The 18,298-nt window shown below is 46.1% G+C and overlaps 1 protein-coding gene across 2 annotated transcripts in view; it reads left to right on the forward strand.

Annotated features, from left to right (window-relative positions):
• LOC148523020 (uncharacterized) overlaps positions 1-18,298 on the forward strand; it is a 52,032-nt gene that overhangs the window by 28,203 nt on the left and 5,531 nt on the right. For both annotated transcript variants that reach the window (XM_088473302.1, XM_088473301.1), the window contains exons 3-7: positions 42-188; positions 6,090-6,224; positions 8,134-8,280; positions 10,363-10,506; positions 16,254-16,394. In XM_088473302.1, the coding sequence (XP_088329428.1) occupies positions 42-188; positions 6,090-6,224; positions 8,134-8,280; positions 10,363-10,506; positions 16,254-16,393 (713 nt within the window). In that variant the 3' untranslated portion in view covers position 16,394. The remainder of the gene's footprint in view (positions 1-41; positions 189-6,089; positions 6,225-8,133; positions 8,281-10,362; positions 10,507-16,253; positions 16,395-18,298) is intronic.

Here is an 18,298-nt window from a genome sequence, read left to right on the forward strand (position 1 = left end):
TAATAAACTCTATCCTTCATTGTGTTTCTATTTATTTTCAGATAAGATAAACTCATGCCCTTACTTCAATTCTTCTATATGTATATATGCCAAGCCTGGCGCACCCCCAGAGTGCCACAGTGATGACCAGTGCCAAGGAACTGACCGCTGCTGCTGTGTCGGTTGTAGAAGCCAGTGCACCCCAACTGGTAAGAAGGCCAACCACCCAGGAAAATGGATGTTCTTCTAGTGAATGGATAATCTCAGCCTAATAAATGCATGAATGCCACACATATCAGATTTTTTTGGGGGGGCCAACCAAATGATCTGTAATATCAACAACCCCCAGGGTAAATGGCAAACATATGACATCAACAAACAATTGTGTATGAGATAGGAAAACCTGACACAAAGGGGAGCAGAGCCAGGGTACATTGGTAAAAGGAGAAAAGGGTAATAACCATAAAGTATAAAGGTCAAAACCATAAAACCACTGGGAGATCAGCCAATCAGGTTCAAAGTTCAAGCTAATACAGATTTGTGCCCTCATACACCTCTCCTTGGTCTTGGTACAGTACTTAGGATTAGTATCTTTGTCACAAATGAAATGGTATGAAGTTACTAATTAAGCATAATGACATGTGGCATGAGACATGGTGCAGGTCACTCATATTAGATGTTTGTCTTTTGGCTTTTTACCCAGATTAGTGACTGAGGGGTCTATGTGCTAAGCCATGGAGAGAGATAGAGTAGGTGGAGATAAAGTACCAAACAATCAGTTCCTTAATGTCAACTTTCAAGGCTATGTTTGAAAAATGATAGTTACAGATGTGCCCACACCCATCTTACTTCCTTACGTGATAAACTGCCCTTCAAGTCGCACCATGGTGTGGCGTGACTTGATAGCGCTGGGCATCTTTTTGTGTGACATTTTACCTTCAAATGTGTCTTATTCACACAGTGTGTACAGTACAGTATGCACAGTCACAGGCAGCATCTGCTGATTACAATGATATGCACCATGCCTATATTCTGTGTGTGATGTGTACAGTACAGTATGCACAGTCACAGGCAGCTTCTGCTGATTACAATGATATGCGCCATGCCTATATTCTGTGTGTGATGTGTACAGTACAGTATGTACAGTCACAGGCAGCGTCTGCTGATTACAATGATATGCGCCATGCCTATATTCTGTGTGTGATGTGTACAGTACAGTATGTACAGTCACAGGCAGCGTCTGCTGATTACAATGATATGCGCCATGCCTATATTCTGTGTATGATGTGTACAGTACAGTAAGTACAGTCACAGGCAGCGTCTGCTGATTACAATGATATGCTCCATGCCTATATTCTGTGTATGATGTGTACAGTACAGTAAGTACAGTCACAGGCAGCGTCTGCTGATTACAATGATATGCTCCATGCCTATATTCTGTGTGCGCCTGCGGATGTATGTGCATGCCTATGTTCTGTGTGCGCCTGCGGATGTATGTGCATGCCTATGTTCTGTGTCCGCCTGCGGATGTTTGTGGATTTGAAAGTAAAAGGTCACATGTAAAGACGTTCAGCATTACTGAGTTGCACGTTGCTCTCGCGCTATGTTTAATGTGACTTTTAGCGCACGGAGGTTAAGATGTATGTGGGCACATCAGTAGGAGCTGATTGATTGGTACTTTATCTCCGTCCACTTTATCTCTATACAAGGCTTGGTACATAGGGCCTGATTCAGAGCCGGACTCTCTGAACGAGCGCCTGCTCTGAATCAAGGCGTTTTTATTTTTTATTTTTGTGTGTCCTCCTGGACGCTCGCATAGCTGTGGGTTACCACCCACAGCTTATGCGAGTGTCAATGATGATGGTCGCGATGGTCAAGACCATTGCGACCATCGGGCTTGTGACGAGACCCTTGCAGTAGGGTCTCGTCTGCCACAAGCCCTGGAGTACTTTTGGTTCTATCAGAGCCAAAGCACTCCCACTGACATCACTAGTGATATCAGTGGGGCCGGCCCCTGACGGTAGGCGTTCCCATGGGAACGCCTCAGTCTGGGTAGCTACGCCCTCGGCACCCCCACCAAAGGGGACGTGCTGTCAATCACCATCGACAGAACGCCCCCTTTGGTGCGAGACCCTTAACGACAGCTTGGCCGTCGTTATTTGGGTCTCGCGCATGCGCACGACTGTGCTGCCTCCATCGTGCGCATGCGCACTTGGGCAACATCGACCTGCTTGCGAGCGCTCAGCGCTTGCGAGTGGGTCTGAATCAGGCCCATAGACCTTTGAGTCACACACAGAAGCTACAGTACATTAATGCCAGCATCGGTATTCTGTATAATTGTGCGTTGCACATTTGTTGCACTAGTGATGCAAATAAGATTCATATTCTGTAAAGAAATTTCTGGCAGGATTCTCGGCACTGCTAAGCTGCAAAGTCCATATTGCACCAAACAGGAATCTTTGATGCAAACAAAGAATAAGGGGTAAATTTACTAAAATGGGAATTCTATTTAAAAGGTGATGTTGCCTATAGCAACCAATCAGATTCTAGGTATTATCTTCTAGAAGGTGCTAGATAAATGAGAAATAGAATCTGATTTGTTGTTATGTACAACATCACTTCTTAAAGAGAACTCACATCTTAGTGACCATACCCCTAGGTGTATGTGACAACATCTGTACTTACTGTAAGAAGGTGAGCAGCTGCCTGTACTTTGCATGCAGAGGTCTTACATGTATATAGGCTGTGACCTGCACAACCAGACATTGCCTGTATCAAATGAGCTGACATACTGTACAGTAGCAATGCACTGCCCCTAGCACAGCTAGCCCATCCCGGATGTGTGACTCTGACATACTGTACAGCAGCAATGCACTGCCCCTAGCACAGCTAGCCCATCCCGGATGTGTGACTCTGACATACTGTACAGCAGCAATGCACTGCCCCTAGCACAGCTAGCCCATCCTGGATGTGTGACTCTGACATACTGTACAGCAGCAATGCACTGCCCCTAGCACAGCTAGCCCATCCCGGATGTGTGACTCTGACATACGGTACAGCAGCAATGCACTGCCCCTAGCACAGCTAGCCCATTCCGGATGTGTGACCCTGACATACTGTACAGCAGCAATGCACTGCCCCTAGCACAGCTAGCCCATCCCGGATGTGTGACTCTGACATACTGTACAGCAGCAATGCACTGACCCTTGCACAGCCAGCCCATCCCAGATGTGTGACTCTGACATACTGTACAGCAGCAATGCACTGCCCCTAGCATAGCTAGCCCATCCCGGATGTGTGACTCTGACATACCGTACAGCAGCAATGCACTGCCCCTAGGACAGCTAGCCCATCCCGGATGTGTGACTCTGACATACTGTACAGCAGCAATGCACTGCCCCTAGCACAGCTAGCCCATCCCGGATTAGTGACTCTGACATACTGTACAGCAGCAATGCACTGACCCTTGCACAGCCAGCCCATCCCAGATGTGTGACTCTGACATACTGTACAACAGCAATGCACTGCCCCTAGGACAGCTAGCCCATCCCGGATGTGTGACTCTGACATACTGTATAGCTGCAATGCACTGCCCCTAGCACAGCTAGCCCATCCCGGATGTGTGACCCTGACATACTGTACAGCTGCAATGCACTGCCCCTAGCAAAGCTAGCCCATCCCGGATGTGTGACTCTGACATACTGTACAGCAGCAATGCACTGCCCATAGCACAGCTAGCCCATCCCGGATGTGTGACTCTGACATACTGTACAGCAGCAATGCACTGTCCCTAGCACAGCTAGCCCATCCCGGATGTGTGACTCTGACATACTGTACAGCAGCAATGCACTGTCCCTAGCACAGCTAGCCCATCCCGGATGTGTGACTCTGACATACTGTACAGCAGCAATGCACTGTCCCTAGCACAGCTAGCCCATCCCAGATGTGTGACTCTGACATACTGTACAGCAGCAATGCACTGCCCCTAGCACAGCTAGCCCATCCCGGATGTGTGACTCTGACATACGGTACAGCAGCAATGCACTGCCCCTAGCACAGCTAGCCCATCCTGGATGTGTGACTCTGACATACTGTACAGCAGCAATGCACTGCCCCTAGCACAGCTAGCCCATCCCGGATATGTGACTCTGACATAATGTACAGCAGCAATGCACTGCCCCTAGCACAGCTAGCCCATCCCGGATTAGTGACTCTGACATACTGTACAGCAGCAATGCACTGACACTTGCACAGCCAGCCCATCCCAGATGTGTGACTCTGACATACTGTACAGCAGCAATGCACTGCCCCTAGCACAGCTAGCCCATCCCGGATATGTGACTCTGACATAATGTACAGCAGCAATGCACTGCCCCTAGCACAGCTAGCCCATCCCGGATATGTGACTCTGACATAATGTACATCAGCAATGCACTGCCCCTAGCACAGCTAGCCCATCCCAGATGTGTGACTCTGACATACTGTATAGCTGCAATGCACAGCCCCTAGCACAGCTAGCCCATCCTGGATGTGTGACCCTGACATACTGTACAGCTGCAATGCACTGCCCCTAGCAAAGCTAGCCCATCCCAGATGTGTGACTCTGACATACCCTACAGCAGCAATGCACTGCCCCTAGGACAGCTAGCCCATCCCGGATGTGTGACTCTGACATACTGTATAGCTGCAATGCACTGCCCCTAGCACAGCTAGCCCATCCCGGATGTGTGACCCTGACATACTGTACAGCTGCAATGCACTGCCCCTAGCACAGCTAGCCCATCCCGGATGTGTGACTCTGACATAATGTACAGCAGCAATGCACTGCCCCTTGCACAGCTAGCCCATCCCGGATATGTGACTCTGACATACAGCAGCAGTGCACTGCCCCTAGCACAGCTAGCCCATCCCAGATGTGTGACTCTGACATACCGTACAGCAGCAATGCACTGCCCCTAGCACAGCTAGCCCATACCGGATATGTGACTCTGACATACAGCAGCAATGCACTGCCCCTAGCACAGCTATCCCATCCCAGATGTGTGACTCTGACATACTGTACAGCAGCAATGCACTGTCCCTAGCACAGCTAGCCCATCCCGGATGTGTGACTCTGACATACTGTACAGCAGAAATGCACTGCCACTAGCACAGCTAGCCCATCCCGGATGTGTGACTCTGACATACTGTACAGTAGCAATGCACTGCCCCTAGCACAGCTAGCCCATCCCGGATGTGTGACTCTGACATACTGTACAGTAGCAATGCACTGCCCCTAGCACAGCTAGCCCATCCCGGATGTGTGACTCTGACATACTGTACAGCAGCAATGCACTGCCCCTAGCACAGCTAGCCCATCCCGGATGTGTGACTCTGACATACTGTACAGCAGCAATGCACTGCCCCTTGCACAGCTAGCCCATCCCGGATGTGTGACTCTGACATAATGTACAGCAGCAATGCACTGCCCCTAGCACAGCTAGCCCATCCCGGATATGTGACTCTGACATACAGCAGCAGCAAAGCACTGCCCCTAGCACAGCTAGCCCATCCCGGATTAGTGACTCTGACATACTGTACAGCAGCAATGCACTGCCCCTAGCACAGCTAGCCCATCCCGGATGTGTGACTCTGACAAAAAAAGTGTCACCTTTTAAGACTAATACATTCCGCCAATCTGCTGAGATCAAAGGGACTTCTATTGCCAGCACCCAAGCCTGTCTAGGTCTTAGCAATTACAAAATCTATGAGATCCCAGCCTAACAGACTGGGAGCGTCTACATATAATGTCTTATTTCCTCAGCATTGTAAAAGAGTCACCCTGTAATGGAAACACGAAAATTAAACTTGTTTGGAAAATCAGGGTTTTCTGTGACTTTGCTTATGAAAAGTCTTACCATAGATATGTATATGTGTCTTCTAATGCTAGTATATAAGAGCTCCGTGTCACCCCTTATGTAAGGTCTTCATACTGTATGTAACTGTGATATTTGTAAATATTGGTTATAATAACTAAGCAGAGCATGAAATGCTTTATATACAGTAAAGAGCGGATGGGCAGCACCCTCCCCCCATGTTATTAGTGAATGCTGGTCTTCTTGTTGTTATAGTGAAACCGGGGCTATGTCCAAATAAGTTTTGTGGTGGAAAACTGTCTCGTTCACTGTGTAAGAACGACAATGACTGCAGTGGAGACAAGAAGTGCTGTGATGTGTGCGGGAAGAAGTGTGTGGCTCCACAAAAAGGTAACACATATATATAGGCACTTAGCGATTCTATATCCCAAAACAGCTTATTCCATCGGTGCCATTTCTGAAGGTAAATACTGGAGTGACCTTCAGTAACATGTTTATTGTTAAGTGCTCTGAGTAATTGGGGGTAATTCTGCTCATATTTCATGTACAAGCCAATTACCCCCAGTTTATACTGATGTCACAGGCAGAGGGACTGAGATTTAGGTCTGCCGGTCATTCATGAAGTATAGGATGGTTATCAGAGCAAGTGCAGCTAAATCAACTCTTTACAAATGTATCAAGTGCTTAACAATATACAGTAACATTGGAGAAAATAAATGGGGATTAAGTACATACAAATACGGAGTTAATGTAACTTAAACATTTTGATGAGTTGACGCGTTTCTCTACCTATAACAGCAGTTTCACAGAAGGATGAGATATAAACAGGTGGAGGATGTTCCACTGTTTGCTATAATTTCATCCTGGTGCTAGAATATAATAATGTCCTGAATTGCACCTTTATCTGACCATTTACTTACTAGTTACCATCAATACAGCTATTGAATGTCACAATCACCTACACTGTCCATTTATTTAACTCCACAACTTTTAAGATAAATTTGTTTTTCATGAGTTTACTTTGTTTTTGTTGTTTTAGGTCTTAGTTGATTGTTCATAGTAACCTGTATGTCTGTTCTTATTATGTTGAAAAGGTTTTTTTTTTTTGTATTATATTTTGATCTTCATGAATATATTTCTGTCTTGAAATAATTTCCTTTGGATTATGAAATGAGTCTTAGTCTACTATTAATATATATGATCATTGATTACTTATTGTATTTTTTAAAATATATTATGAATTGGAATCTATATATGTTTTCATATAATGGAATATTCATTTTATTACTAGAATTGTTATTATTTTGGTCTATTATATTTAGGTACAGTATCTATCAGGTTGGAGCATCTATATGTAGATTTATCGGATATATAATATAGGAATAGTTTTTTATTGTATATTTGAGAGCAGATAATCTGGGACAGAGAATCGCTATTAATGGTGATAGTCGCACATATTTCCAGTGGGGCAGTGACCCTGATGTAGAGCAGGATGGAGTACCGATGTTTGTACAGACGAGTGAGTTGTTGCACTCCACATGCTCAAATAATTCTGGGAAGCGCTTACTGCGCCTGCACGAGCCCAGGTGTGCGTTGGCGTATGCAGTTGTGTGAGACATTGTTAGGGTTAGATCGGAACTTGCTATTCACGGGCATTCCTGGGTGGGAACTGGAAGTGGAAGTAAAAGTAATCCTTTCATAGGCATGTTACGGGACTGCCATGGGCGTGTGAGTATATGACGCTGCGTTCTCTTACGCAGCACCACAGTCACAGTGGCCATATTTTGAGAAAGGTTAAAGTCAATGTCTGCGTCATTGGTGAAGTGGTCGGATACACCCAGCGGACTTGCTCAGCTACAGATGTGTCCACGCACATCTAGCCTCCCTGTGCATTATACAGCCCTCCCAGTCGGGCCATGCCGTGGTGAGACTTGGTAGCGCTGAACGTCTTTTCGTGTGACTTTTTCCCTTAAAATGCATCTTACTTGCAAAGATTTCATTCGGCATGAATCGCGTCAAAGTACCCCGCTTCCTGGGGATTCTCACTGATCGTAGGTTGGGACAGGAAGGGTTGGCAGCTTGCAGGAGGCTGGGAGTGGCACCCGATTTTCTGGATTCTCCCGACCAAATTGGGAGGGTAGGCAAGTATGGTTTACTCAGTCCATGGCGCTCTAAAGCACAAGGGGAATGCTTACACTGGCGTTTCTATATTTTTGCACAAGCAAATCCGTAAGAAAACAATTACTCAAGAATAACACCCTCCCCTGTATAAGGCACAATATGTGTTTCTCATCCACAGAGCATGCTGGCTTCTGCCCATCCTACCCTGAAAACCTGCCATGTGCCACCCTGAAACAATCTCTGTGCAGCTCAGATGCCGATTGTCCCAAGACCCAGAAATGCTGCACGTCTGGAAATGTTCAGAAATGCCAGAAACCGGTGAAAGGTAAATAGGTTCCAGTCTACAATTTTCTTACATGTAACACAGGAAAATGCAATGTCCAACTATATCACATGTGACACTAAGGGGCTCACTCTGAACTGGGAATACGTATATATAATATTCCAATTGGACAAGCTCCCTGCTGTCATGGCAGCCCTTCCCAGTGGATGCAATCACTAGAAGCTGGATGGTGTGCATGTGCTGATGTATGGCAAATACCGTCTGCATCTGCATGTAGCCCACCAATGCTGGATAGCTTTGTTTACCCTGCAAATTGGACAGACCCCTAATAAATCTAAATCTCTCTACAGATGTTATGTCTGCCCCCCCCCCACGCAATGCAGTATGGTCTTACCAAGGTGCAGAGTTAATAGCTCTTTTCTTTCTATGTACATCAGAGAGTGCAGACATTTTTATACAGCTTTTTATATTGAATGACCTGATAGCATCTGCGACTTGTCAGAAAGGTGATTCTGCAGTGACTTAAGCTGCTGTGACATCACTGGCCCCATCCTACCTAACCAATCCACACGATTCATTTGTGCAAAGCATAGTGGCATTGTCTGGCTAATGTCATTTACACCTTTACACAGTTAATGCAAAGGTTATTCTGTCTTCTCAGTAACTTGGGAATCACACATATAGTACTTACATTAATATCACTATGTGCAATGCCCCAGGGTAGTATACAATATTAGGTGCAGCATTGTGTTTATACTGTGTGCAGCTATGACAGAGAATTGTTATAGAGATGTTCTGAGTAATGCCCCAGTGTAGTATACAATATTAGGTGCAGCATTGTGTATGTACTGTGTGCAGCTATGACACAGAATTGTTATAGAGATGTTCTGTGTAATGCCCCAGTGTAGTATACAATATTAGGTGCAGCATTGTGTTTGTACTGTATGCAGCTATGACACAGAATTGTTATAGAGATGTTCTGTGTAATGCCCCAGTGTATATTAGGTGCAGCATTGTGTTTATACTGTGTGCAGCTATGACACAGAATTGTTATAGAGATGTTCTGTGTAATGCCCCAGTGTAGTATACAATATTAGGTGCAGCATTGTGTTTGTACTGTGTGCAGCTATGACACAGAATTGTTATAGAGATGTTCTGTGTAATGTCCCAGTGTAGTATACAATATTAGGTGCAGCATTGTGTATGTACTGTGTGCAGCTATGACACAGAATTGTTATAGAGATGTTCTGTGTAATGCCCCAGTGTAGTATACAATATTAGGTGCAGCATTGTGTTTGTACTGTGTGCAGCTATGACACAGAATTGTTATAGAGATGTTCTGTGTAATGCCCCAGTGTAGTATACAATATTAGGTGCAGCATTGTGTTTGCACTGTGTGCAGCTATGACACAGAATTGTTATAGAGATGTTCTGTGTAATGCCCCAGTGTAGTATACAATATTAGGTGCAGCATTGTGTTTGTACTGTATGCAGCTATGACACAGAATTGTTATAGAGATGTTCTGTGTAATGCCCCAGTGTATATTAGGTGCAGCATTGTGTTTATACTGTGTGCAGCTATGACACAGAATTGTTATAGAGATGTTCTGTGTAATGCCCCAGTGTAGTATACAATATTAGGTGCAGCATTGTGTTTGTACTGTGTGCAGCTATGACACAGAATTGTTATAGAGATGTTCTGTGTAATGTCCCAGTGTAGTATACAATATTAGGTGCAGCATTGTGTATGTACTGTGTGCAGCTATGACACAGAATTGTTATAGAGATGTTCTGTGTAATGCCCCAGTGTAGTATACAATATTAGGTGCAGCATTGTGTTTGTACTGTGTGCAGCTATGACACAGAATTGTTATAGAGATGTTCTGTGTAATGCCCCAGTGTAGTATACAATATTAGGTGCAGCATTGTGTTTGCACTGTGTGCAGCTATGACATAGAATTGTTATAGAGATGTTCTGTGTAATGCCCCAGTGTAATATACAATATTAGGTGCAGCATTGTGTTTGTACTGTGTGCAGCTATGACACAGAATTGTTATAGAGATGTTCTGTGTAAATGTTGCATTTCTGAAATTCATATTCTGAGGCCATTTTGTTTATTGCAGTAAAACCTGGAACGTGCCCCATCCCTAATACAAGGTGCATGTTCCCCCCACCCCCTCCTCTATGTGACGATGACAGTAACTGCGCAGATGGTAAGAAGTGTTGTACGCCGTGGTGTCAACAGAAGTGCACAGACCCCGTCTTACGTAAGTGTATAAGGATCCAATAATCTTATTCTGCACATTTATACTGCTGGGATGTTCCACCCACTTATAGGGGGGACCTCAGCCTCCACTGGGTCATGGCCCACCCCGTACCCCTCTCTGGGTGCCCAGGTTAGTAGTCTATGAGGTTTATTTATCAAGCAGTGAAAAACTTAGAGAAGTGACCAGTGGAGAAGTTGCCCATAGCAACCAATCAGCTTTGAAGTAACATTTATCAAGTACAGTCTATAAAATAACATGTAGGAGCAGATTGGTTGCTATGGGTAACTTCTCCATCGGTTCACTTCACTGCTTGATAAATAGACCCTCTGTCCCTGAGGGAGGGGTGATGGGGTGGTCCATGACTTGCTGGAGGTCCCGTTGTGGCACCCCCTGTGCCAGCTTCTGCACATGGCCATGCCCACTCTATATTGTCAATCTTCTTACTTTCCTGTCTAGAAGGTACTAAGAAAATAGAAGCAAACTAAAGTGAAGAAATGAGTAAGAGGGAGATGCAGGCCATGAGGATTTCTGTCTGTGGGAGAAGGTGGGATAATTAGGGACCCCGCAACATATTAATAACTCACCTGTGTGTGATTAAAGAAATCCACAAAACTTGACCTGTTGGTGATACTTGAGGACTGGAGTTAAGGCCCCCCATACATCAGCAATTGATTGCAGCAATTGTGCAATTTGCAATCGATTGTGTATAAAAATATTTCCCTTTTCCAATCGATTGTGGCATCTCTGCAATTGATTGCAAAAGGGAAAGATTTTTTTACGCAATTGATTACAAATTGCACAATTGCTGCAATCAATCTCTGATGTACAGGGGCCATTACATTGAATATTTTCCCCCCATCAGTAGAGATCCTCAAGTCTTTAAGTGGTTATTTAAATTGTTTAACTCTGTCTCTTATTTTATAATTGTAATAGGAACTTTCAATACTCAGCCTAATCAGAATGACAATAAATTAATTAACCACTTGTCTAAAGATTTCCATTTCTGTATGAATGTGATCAAAAGCCAAAAAATCTGCAGGATCATCTAGAAATATTAGGAAGAGGAAAATGCAGACTCTAAGCACGATCTATTAACATTATTTTTACTAAAATAAAGTGAAAAAGGACATTTTCAAACCCTTTTCACATTATTTTAGTTTTACCTAATTATAACATATTTTTAGTAAGCAGATCGCATTTCCCATAATTGTAATGGGAAATGTGATCTGCCTAAGATTTACTAAAAATAAATTGTGAAAAAATACCGGGGAAGCCCCGTGATAATAACGTAACCTGAAGGTGACTTTATCCAGGGTTTCCCCCGGGTACCAGACTCCTGATCTGCTCTAACAGACAGAGCAGAGCCCGAAGCCGGCCCCAGTCATCAGCTGTGTGGTCTAAACAGACCCCACCCTGATCACTGCTACACAGACCCCACCCTGATCACTGCTAAACAGACCACACGCTGATCACTGCTACACACACCACACGCTGATCACTGCTACACAGACCACACGCTGATCACTGCTACACACACCACACGCTGATCGCTGCTACACACACCACACACTGATCACTGCTACACACACCACACACTGATCACTGCTACACACACCACACGCTGATCACTGCTACACAGACCACGCGCTGATCACTGCTACACAGACCACGCGCTGGTCACTGCTACACACACCACACGCTGGTCACTGCTACACACACCACACGGTGATCACTGCTACACAGACCACACGCTGATCACTGCTACACAGACCACACGCTGATCACTGCTACACACACCACACACTGATCACTGCTACACAGACCACACGCTGATCACTGCTACACAGACCACACGCTGATCACTGCTACACACACCAAACGCTGATCACTGCTACACAGACCACACGCTGATCACTGCTACACACACCGCACGCTGATCACTGCTACACACACCGCACGCTGATCACTAATACACACACCACACGCTGATCACTGCTACACAGACCACGCGCTGATCACTGCTACACACACCACACGCTGATCACTGCTACACACTCCACACGCTGATCACTGCTACACACACCACACGCTGATCACTGCTACACACACCACACGCTGATCACTGCTACACAGACCACACGCTGATCACTGATACACAGACCACACGCTGATCACTGCTACACAGACCACACGCTGATCACTGCTACACAGACCACACGCTGATCACTGCTACACAGACCACACGCTGATCACTGCTACACAGACCACACGCTGATCACTGCTACACACACCACACGCTGATCACTGCTACACACACCACACGCTGATCACTGCTACACACACCACACGCTGATCACTGCTACACACACCACACGCTGATCACTGCTACACAGACCACACGCTGATCACTACTACACAGACCACACGCTGATCACTGCTACACAGACCACACGCTGATCACTGCTACACAGACCACACGCTGATCACTGCTACACAGACCACACGCTGATCACTGCTACACAGACCACACGCTGATCACTGCTACACAGACCACACACTGATCACTGCTACACAGACCACACGCTGATCACTGCTACACAGACCACACGCTGATCACTGCTACACACACCACACGCTGATCACTGCTACACAGACCACACGCTGATCACTGCTACACACACACCACACGCTGATCACTGCTACACACACCACACGCTGATCACTGCTACACACACCACACGCTGATCACTGCTACACAGACCTCACGCTGATCACTGCTACACACACCACACGCTGATCACTGCTACACACACCACATGCTGATCACTGCTACACAGACCACATGCTGATCACTGCTACACAGACCACACGCTGATCACTGCTACACAGACCACACGCTGATCACTGCTACACACCACACGCCAATCACTGCTACACACACCACATGCTGATCACTGCTACACACCACACGCTGATCACTGCTACACACCACTCGCCGATCACTGCTACACACACCACACGCTGATCACTGCTACACACCACACGCCGATCACTGCTACACACCACTCGCCGATCACTGCTACACACACCACATGCTGATCACTGCTACACACACCACACGCTGATCACTGCTACACACCACATGCTGATCACTGCTACACAGACCACACGCTGATCACTGCTACACAGACCACACACTGATCACTGCTACACAGACCACACGCTGATCACTGCTACACAGACCACACGCTGATCACTGCTACACACAGACCACACGCTGATCACTGCTACACACACCACACGCTGATCACTGCTACACACACCACACGCTGATCACTGCTATAAAAGAAAAAGTAAAAAAAAAAACTTATCTGAGTCCAGGGATCGGTGCTCCGGTGATGTCTCCCATGCTGCACTGTGACCCGGTCAGCGGGGAAGCGCGCGATCGTGCAAGGGGAGGAGTAGCGGTGGCCGGTCAGCGTATGCATTGTCACCTTGTCACTGTATTTTTGAAAGATGCATTAGAAAAATACAGTAATGAGTGCGTAGGGGATTTGCAGGGATGGAGCTTTATCTCAAGCTCTGTCCCAGCAAAGGATTTTCAATATATCCCTGTGGTATTGCAATGTGAATCCAGTTCGAAATATCACACTGAAATCTGCATTTTAATGCGGTTTGTAGGAGATAGAGCCCTAAGAATTAAAAATGTGCCATTTGGTTCACTCTGGAATAGAATCTCTGCTTTTGGATTACATCTAAACATGTCCAAATTAGTGATGTGCAGGCTCTGATTAGTTTGGATTTTCCCGCCAAATTCCGATTTTTTCCATTCTAAAATCGGGTCTCAGAAAGAGGCAAAACGTCATCTTTCATGGACAAACATCATCATTCCTGGACTAAAGTCCATGAAAGATGATGTTTTCCCTCTTTCTAAGGCCCGATTTTTGGTGGGAAAAATCCGAATTTGGCGGGAAAATCAGAACTAACCTGAGCATGCGCATCCCTAGGCCAAATTATATGATTTAAGCTGTTTTTATAGATTTTCAAGGAACTCAAAACCAAATCTATACCAAAATATCTGGGTCCGAGCACATCTCTGCTAAGAATACTGATAGTCAAAACAATTAAGGTAAACTCTACAATTAACACGGGGTATAATGAGATCCTTATCACACTTGGCCAAACGTTCCTGCCCATCTACCATGTAAAGGTGAGTCCCGTCAGATGGGTCCCTAACATCCCTAATACAAACACCTTATATCAATGTATCCAGGACCTCCCTATAATAGTGCCCATTCTGATATAGACAGCAGGCAGCTGTGCTGGACACCTCTAGGAGTAGTGAGTAGTATATCTGTATCTGCCTTACACATGTGGACTTAATGTTACTTATATTGGAAGTATAGTGGACCTGAGATATTTCATATCCAACAGTACTTATTCCACAAAGGGTTTATACCCAAACTCTGCAATTACACAGGCACAAACCTCTCTTACCCAGAGGCGTATCTATAATGGGTGAAGGGTGTGCGGGGAACAGGGGCCCCTAGGTCCAGGGGGGGCCCCACACTGCACACCCTGCACCCATAATTTTAATTACCTCTCCGGAGTCCCATGTCAGTGTGGGGGTCCAGCACTGTAAAATGACTGCAAAATGGCCACGATGCCCATTTTCCTGTCGTTTGTGCATGCGCAGTACAGGGAAAATGGTTGCCACGGCCATTTTCCCAGTGACCTGTGCATACATTATAGACTCTGGGCACACTCTAGTCCCCTGAGTCTATAACTCCGGTGCTGGCCGTGCACAGCTCAGTGTCAGAGAATGCCCCCTCCTCTCTAGAAATGCCCCTGCTCTTACCCATGAGCATTTGTCCTCTGCGCATGTGCAGTACAGGTCTTGCGTTATCGTATACAGGGCCTGATTCAGTGTTACGCGCTAGTGCATTGCTGAACACAGATTCCTGATGATCGGGAATCTGCGCCAAAGTGCCTGACCCATCCTATGCATGTGCAGAACGGGTCTCTGATCCCACACATTATCTGGCAGCAGACTGTCAGAGATTGGCACTCTGCTGCCGTTTGTGGGCAGGTAGGGTGCGGTGATGCCCTCTGTTTCCTGAACGGAGATGTGTCGCCAGCATTGGGGGGGGAAGGAAGAGGTCAGGATCTCGTTGGCTGATGGAGATTTCCTCGCCTCTTCCTCGCATCTGCAGTGGCCGGTTGCATGCCTCCATGGATCACCTTATCTGGCCGATGTTCTGCAGATTATCCAATGCTGCGTTGGACAATGCAGCTGGGATAAGTAATGCAGCGGGAGGTGTGATGCTCCTTACTTGCAGCTTTGTAATTCTGTCTGAAGCTGAATCAGGCCCACAGAGCGGCACCATTCTGTCAGTGACTGTGTGGCTGTGACTGCAGCCTCTTACACTGATACGCCCACCACAGTCCGATAATACACCCACTGTACAGACCATCTGTGTGAGCACTACTAGTCACCGACCAGGAACATCCAGCGCATTTCCCCCATTTCTGATGTCACAGCAGCACATTTCTGTGTATACTCTTTGGGGGTTTTCTGAACTTTACACAATTGCACATAATCACTCAACTACGTGAACAAGGCATTGCGTGCGGATTGCGTGCGCCTCATAATCAAACCTGTAAATCTGTGTATAATCGATATTCTACTTCTATGCATCCAGGTAATGTGCTGACTGACATTCTCTCCCCCTTTCTCTGTGATACAGCAGCTAAAAAGGAATGCCCAGTGGTGAACACGTTAGTGGCATGCTCTAACACCCCTATTATGTGTAACAGTGACTATGACTGCACCGGGACCAAGAGATGCTGCGATACCGGCTGCATAGTGCAATGCGTGGATATCTAAGGTGAGATTGCGCCAGTCACTGTGACGTCATTCATTTCATTTACATTTCTCTTCTGTTCAGTCACTTTGCATTTTGTTAATTGATAAAAAAAAAAGTATTATCACTTCTAGGGGCTCTATTTATTAACATTATTTTTAATAAAATAAAGTGATAAAGGCTGTTTTGTGCTATCACACCCTTTTCACATTATTTTAGTATCACCTGTTGTTACTAAAGGACAATTGGAGTAGAATTAGTAAAATTCTACTCCAACCCCTAAGTATCACTTATTTTTAGTAAAGCAGATCGCATTTCCCATAATTTGTAATGGGAAATGTGATCCGATCAGAGTTACTAAAAATAAAATGTGAAAAAATATCGGGGAAAAACCTGTGATAATGTCACCTGGAGGTGCTTCACAGCATTCATCTCCAGTCTGTTCCAGTTACCTGCTCCAGTATTGCTTCACAGCATTCATCTCCAGTCTGTTCCAGTTACCTGCTCCAGTATTGCTTCACAGCATTCATCTCCAGTCTGTTCCAGTTACCTGCTCCAGTATTGCTTCACTGCATTCATCTCCAGTCTGTTCCAGTTACCTGCTCCAGTATTGCTTCACTGCATTCATCTCCAGTCTGTTCCAGTTACCTGCTCCAGTATTACTTCACAGCATTCATCTCCAGTCTGTTCCAGTTACCTGCTCCAGTATTGCTTCACTGCATTCATCGCCAATCTGTTCCAGTTACCTGCTCTAGTATTGCTTAACACCATTCTGCTCCAGTCTGTTCCAGATACCTGCTCCAGTATTGCTTCACAGCATTTACACTTGGTATATTCCTGCAGTCTGTCTGAGTGGTGCTTTTGGCATCAAGGTCCAGCATTTCCTGCAGCCTGCTTCAGTAGTGATTCTGGCAACCAGTTACAGTTTACACATACAGTACAGCTAGCCCATGTTGTCCCAATCTGGATCATCAAACTCAGTGTTGTGACACATATGTCCTCAGCCCTGCACTGCCTGAATCAGCTACCTTTCTCTAATGTCACTCCTACTTTATCATCCCTTTGATATCAAATTAGGTCTCAAAATAGGCCTGTCCTAGTCACATCCCACCCATTGTGGTGGACTCTTCCTGGACCTAGTGTCCTCTCATCTCAGCTTCACAAACTGCCTTTCCCATTGCTTCCCTTCTACCTGACCTTACCTACTACACCCCCATCTTCTCCCAAATTCATACGGGCACACTAACACCTTAGCAAACCTGCTCATCCACACCTAATCTAGACCTTTCTCCAACTTCTACTCTGTCCAGTCCTAATGCCATTGTCCCACCACATATAGAGTCTCACTCAGACCCGCTCGCAAGCACTGAGTGCTCGCAACTGGGTCGATGTTAAGGCCCTGCACACGCGCAGTGGCCATACTGCGCGTGTGCAAGCCCCGGAGCGAGTGAGAAACTCTCTCACTCCGGAGATCACTACAAAAGGTCCGGCTGTCGATGTTGATTGACAGATCGCCCCGTTTTGTAGGCGGGGCGGGGGAGTGGCTACACAAGGAGGCATTCCTAATGGAACGCCTGCTGTTTTGTGGGTGGCCGCACTGACATCAGCAGTGATGTCAGTGGGGAGTTTCCTGCTCGATCAGAACAGGAAGCTCCCTGGGGCTTGCGGTTGCCGAGACCCAACCTTAGGGTCTCGTCGCAAGACCCGATGCTCGCGATGGTCTTGGCCATCGCGACCATCACCCTGGTTCGGTCACTGAAGCTGTGGGTAGTAACCCACAGCTTAGCTAGCGACCAGGAGGCCGCACTAAAAAAAACAAGCGTCCGCCCTCATTCAGAACGAGCGCTCGCTTCTTGCGAGCAACTCTGAATGAGACCCATAGTCTCTAGAATGAAATAAAAAAACACCCTTTGCAACACCATTCCCAT

Source organism: Taudactylus pleione, unplaced genomic scaffold, assembly GCF_031769625.1.
Source record: "Taudactylus pleione unplaced genomic scaffold, aTauple2 ptg000134l, whole genome shotgun sequence".
NCBI lineage: Eukaryota > Metazoa > Chordata > Amphibia > Anura > Myobatrachidae > Taudactylus > Taudactylus pleione.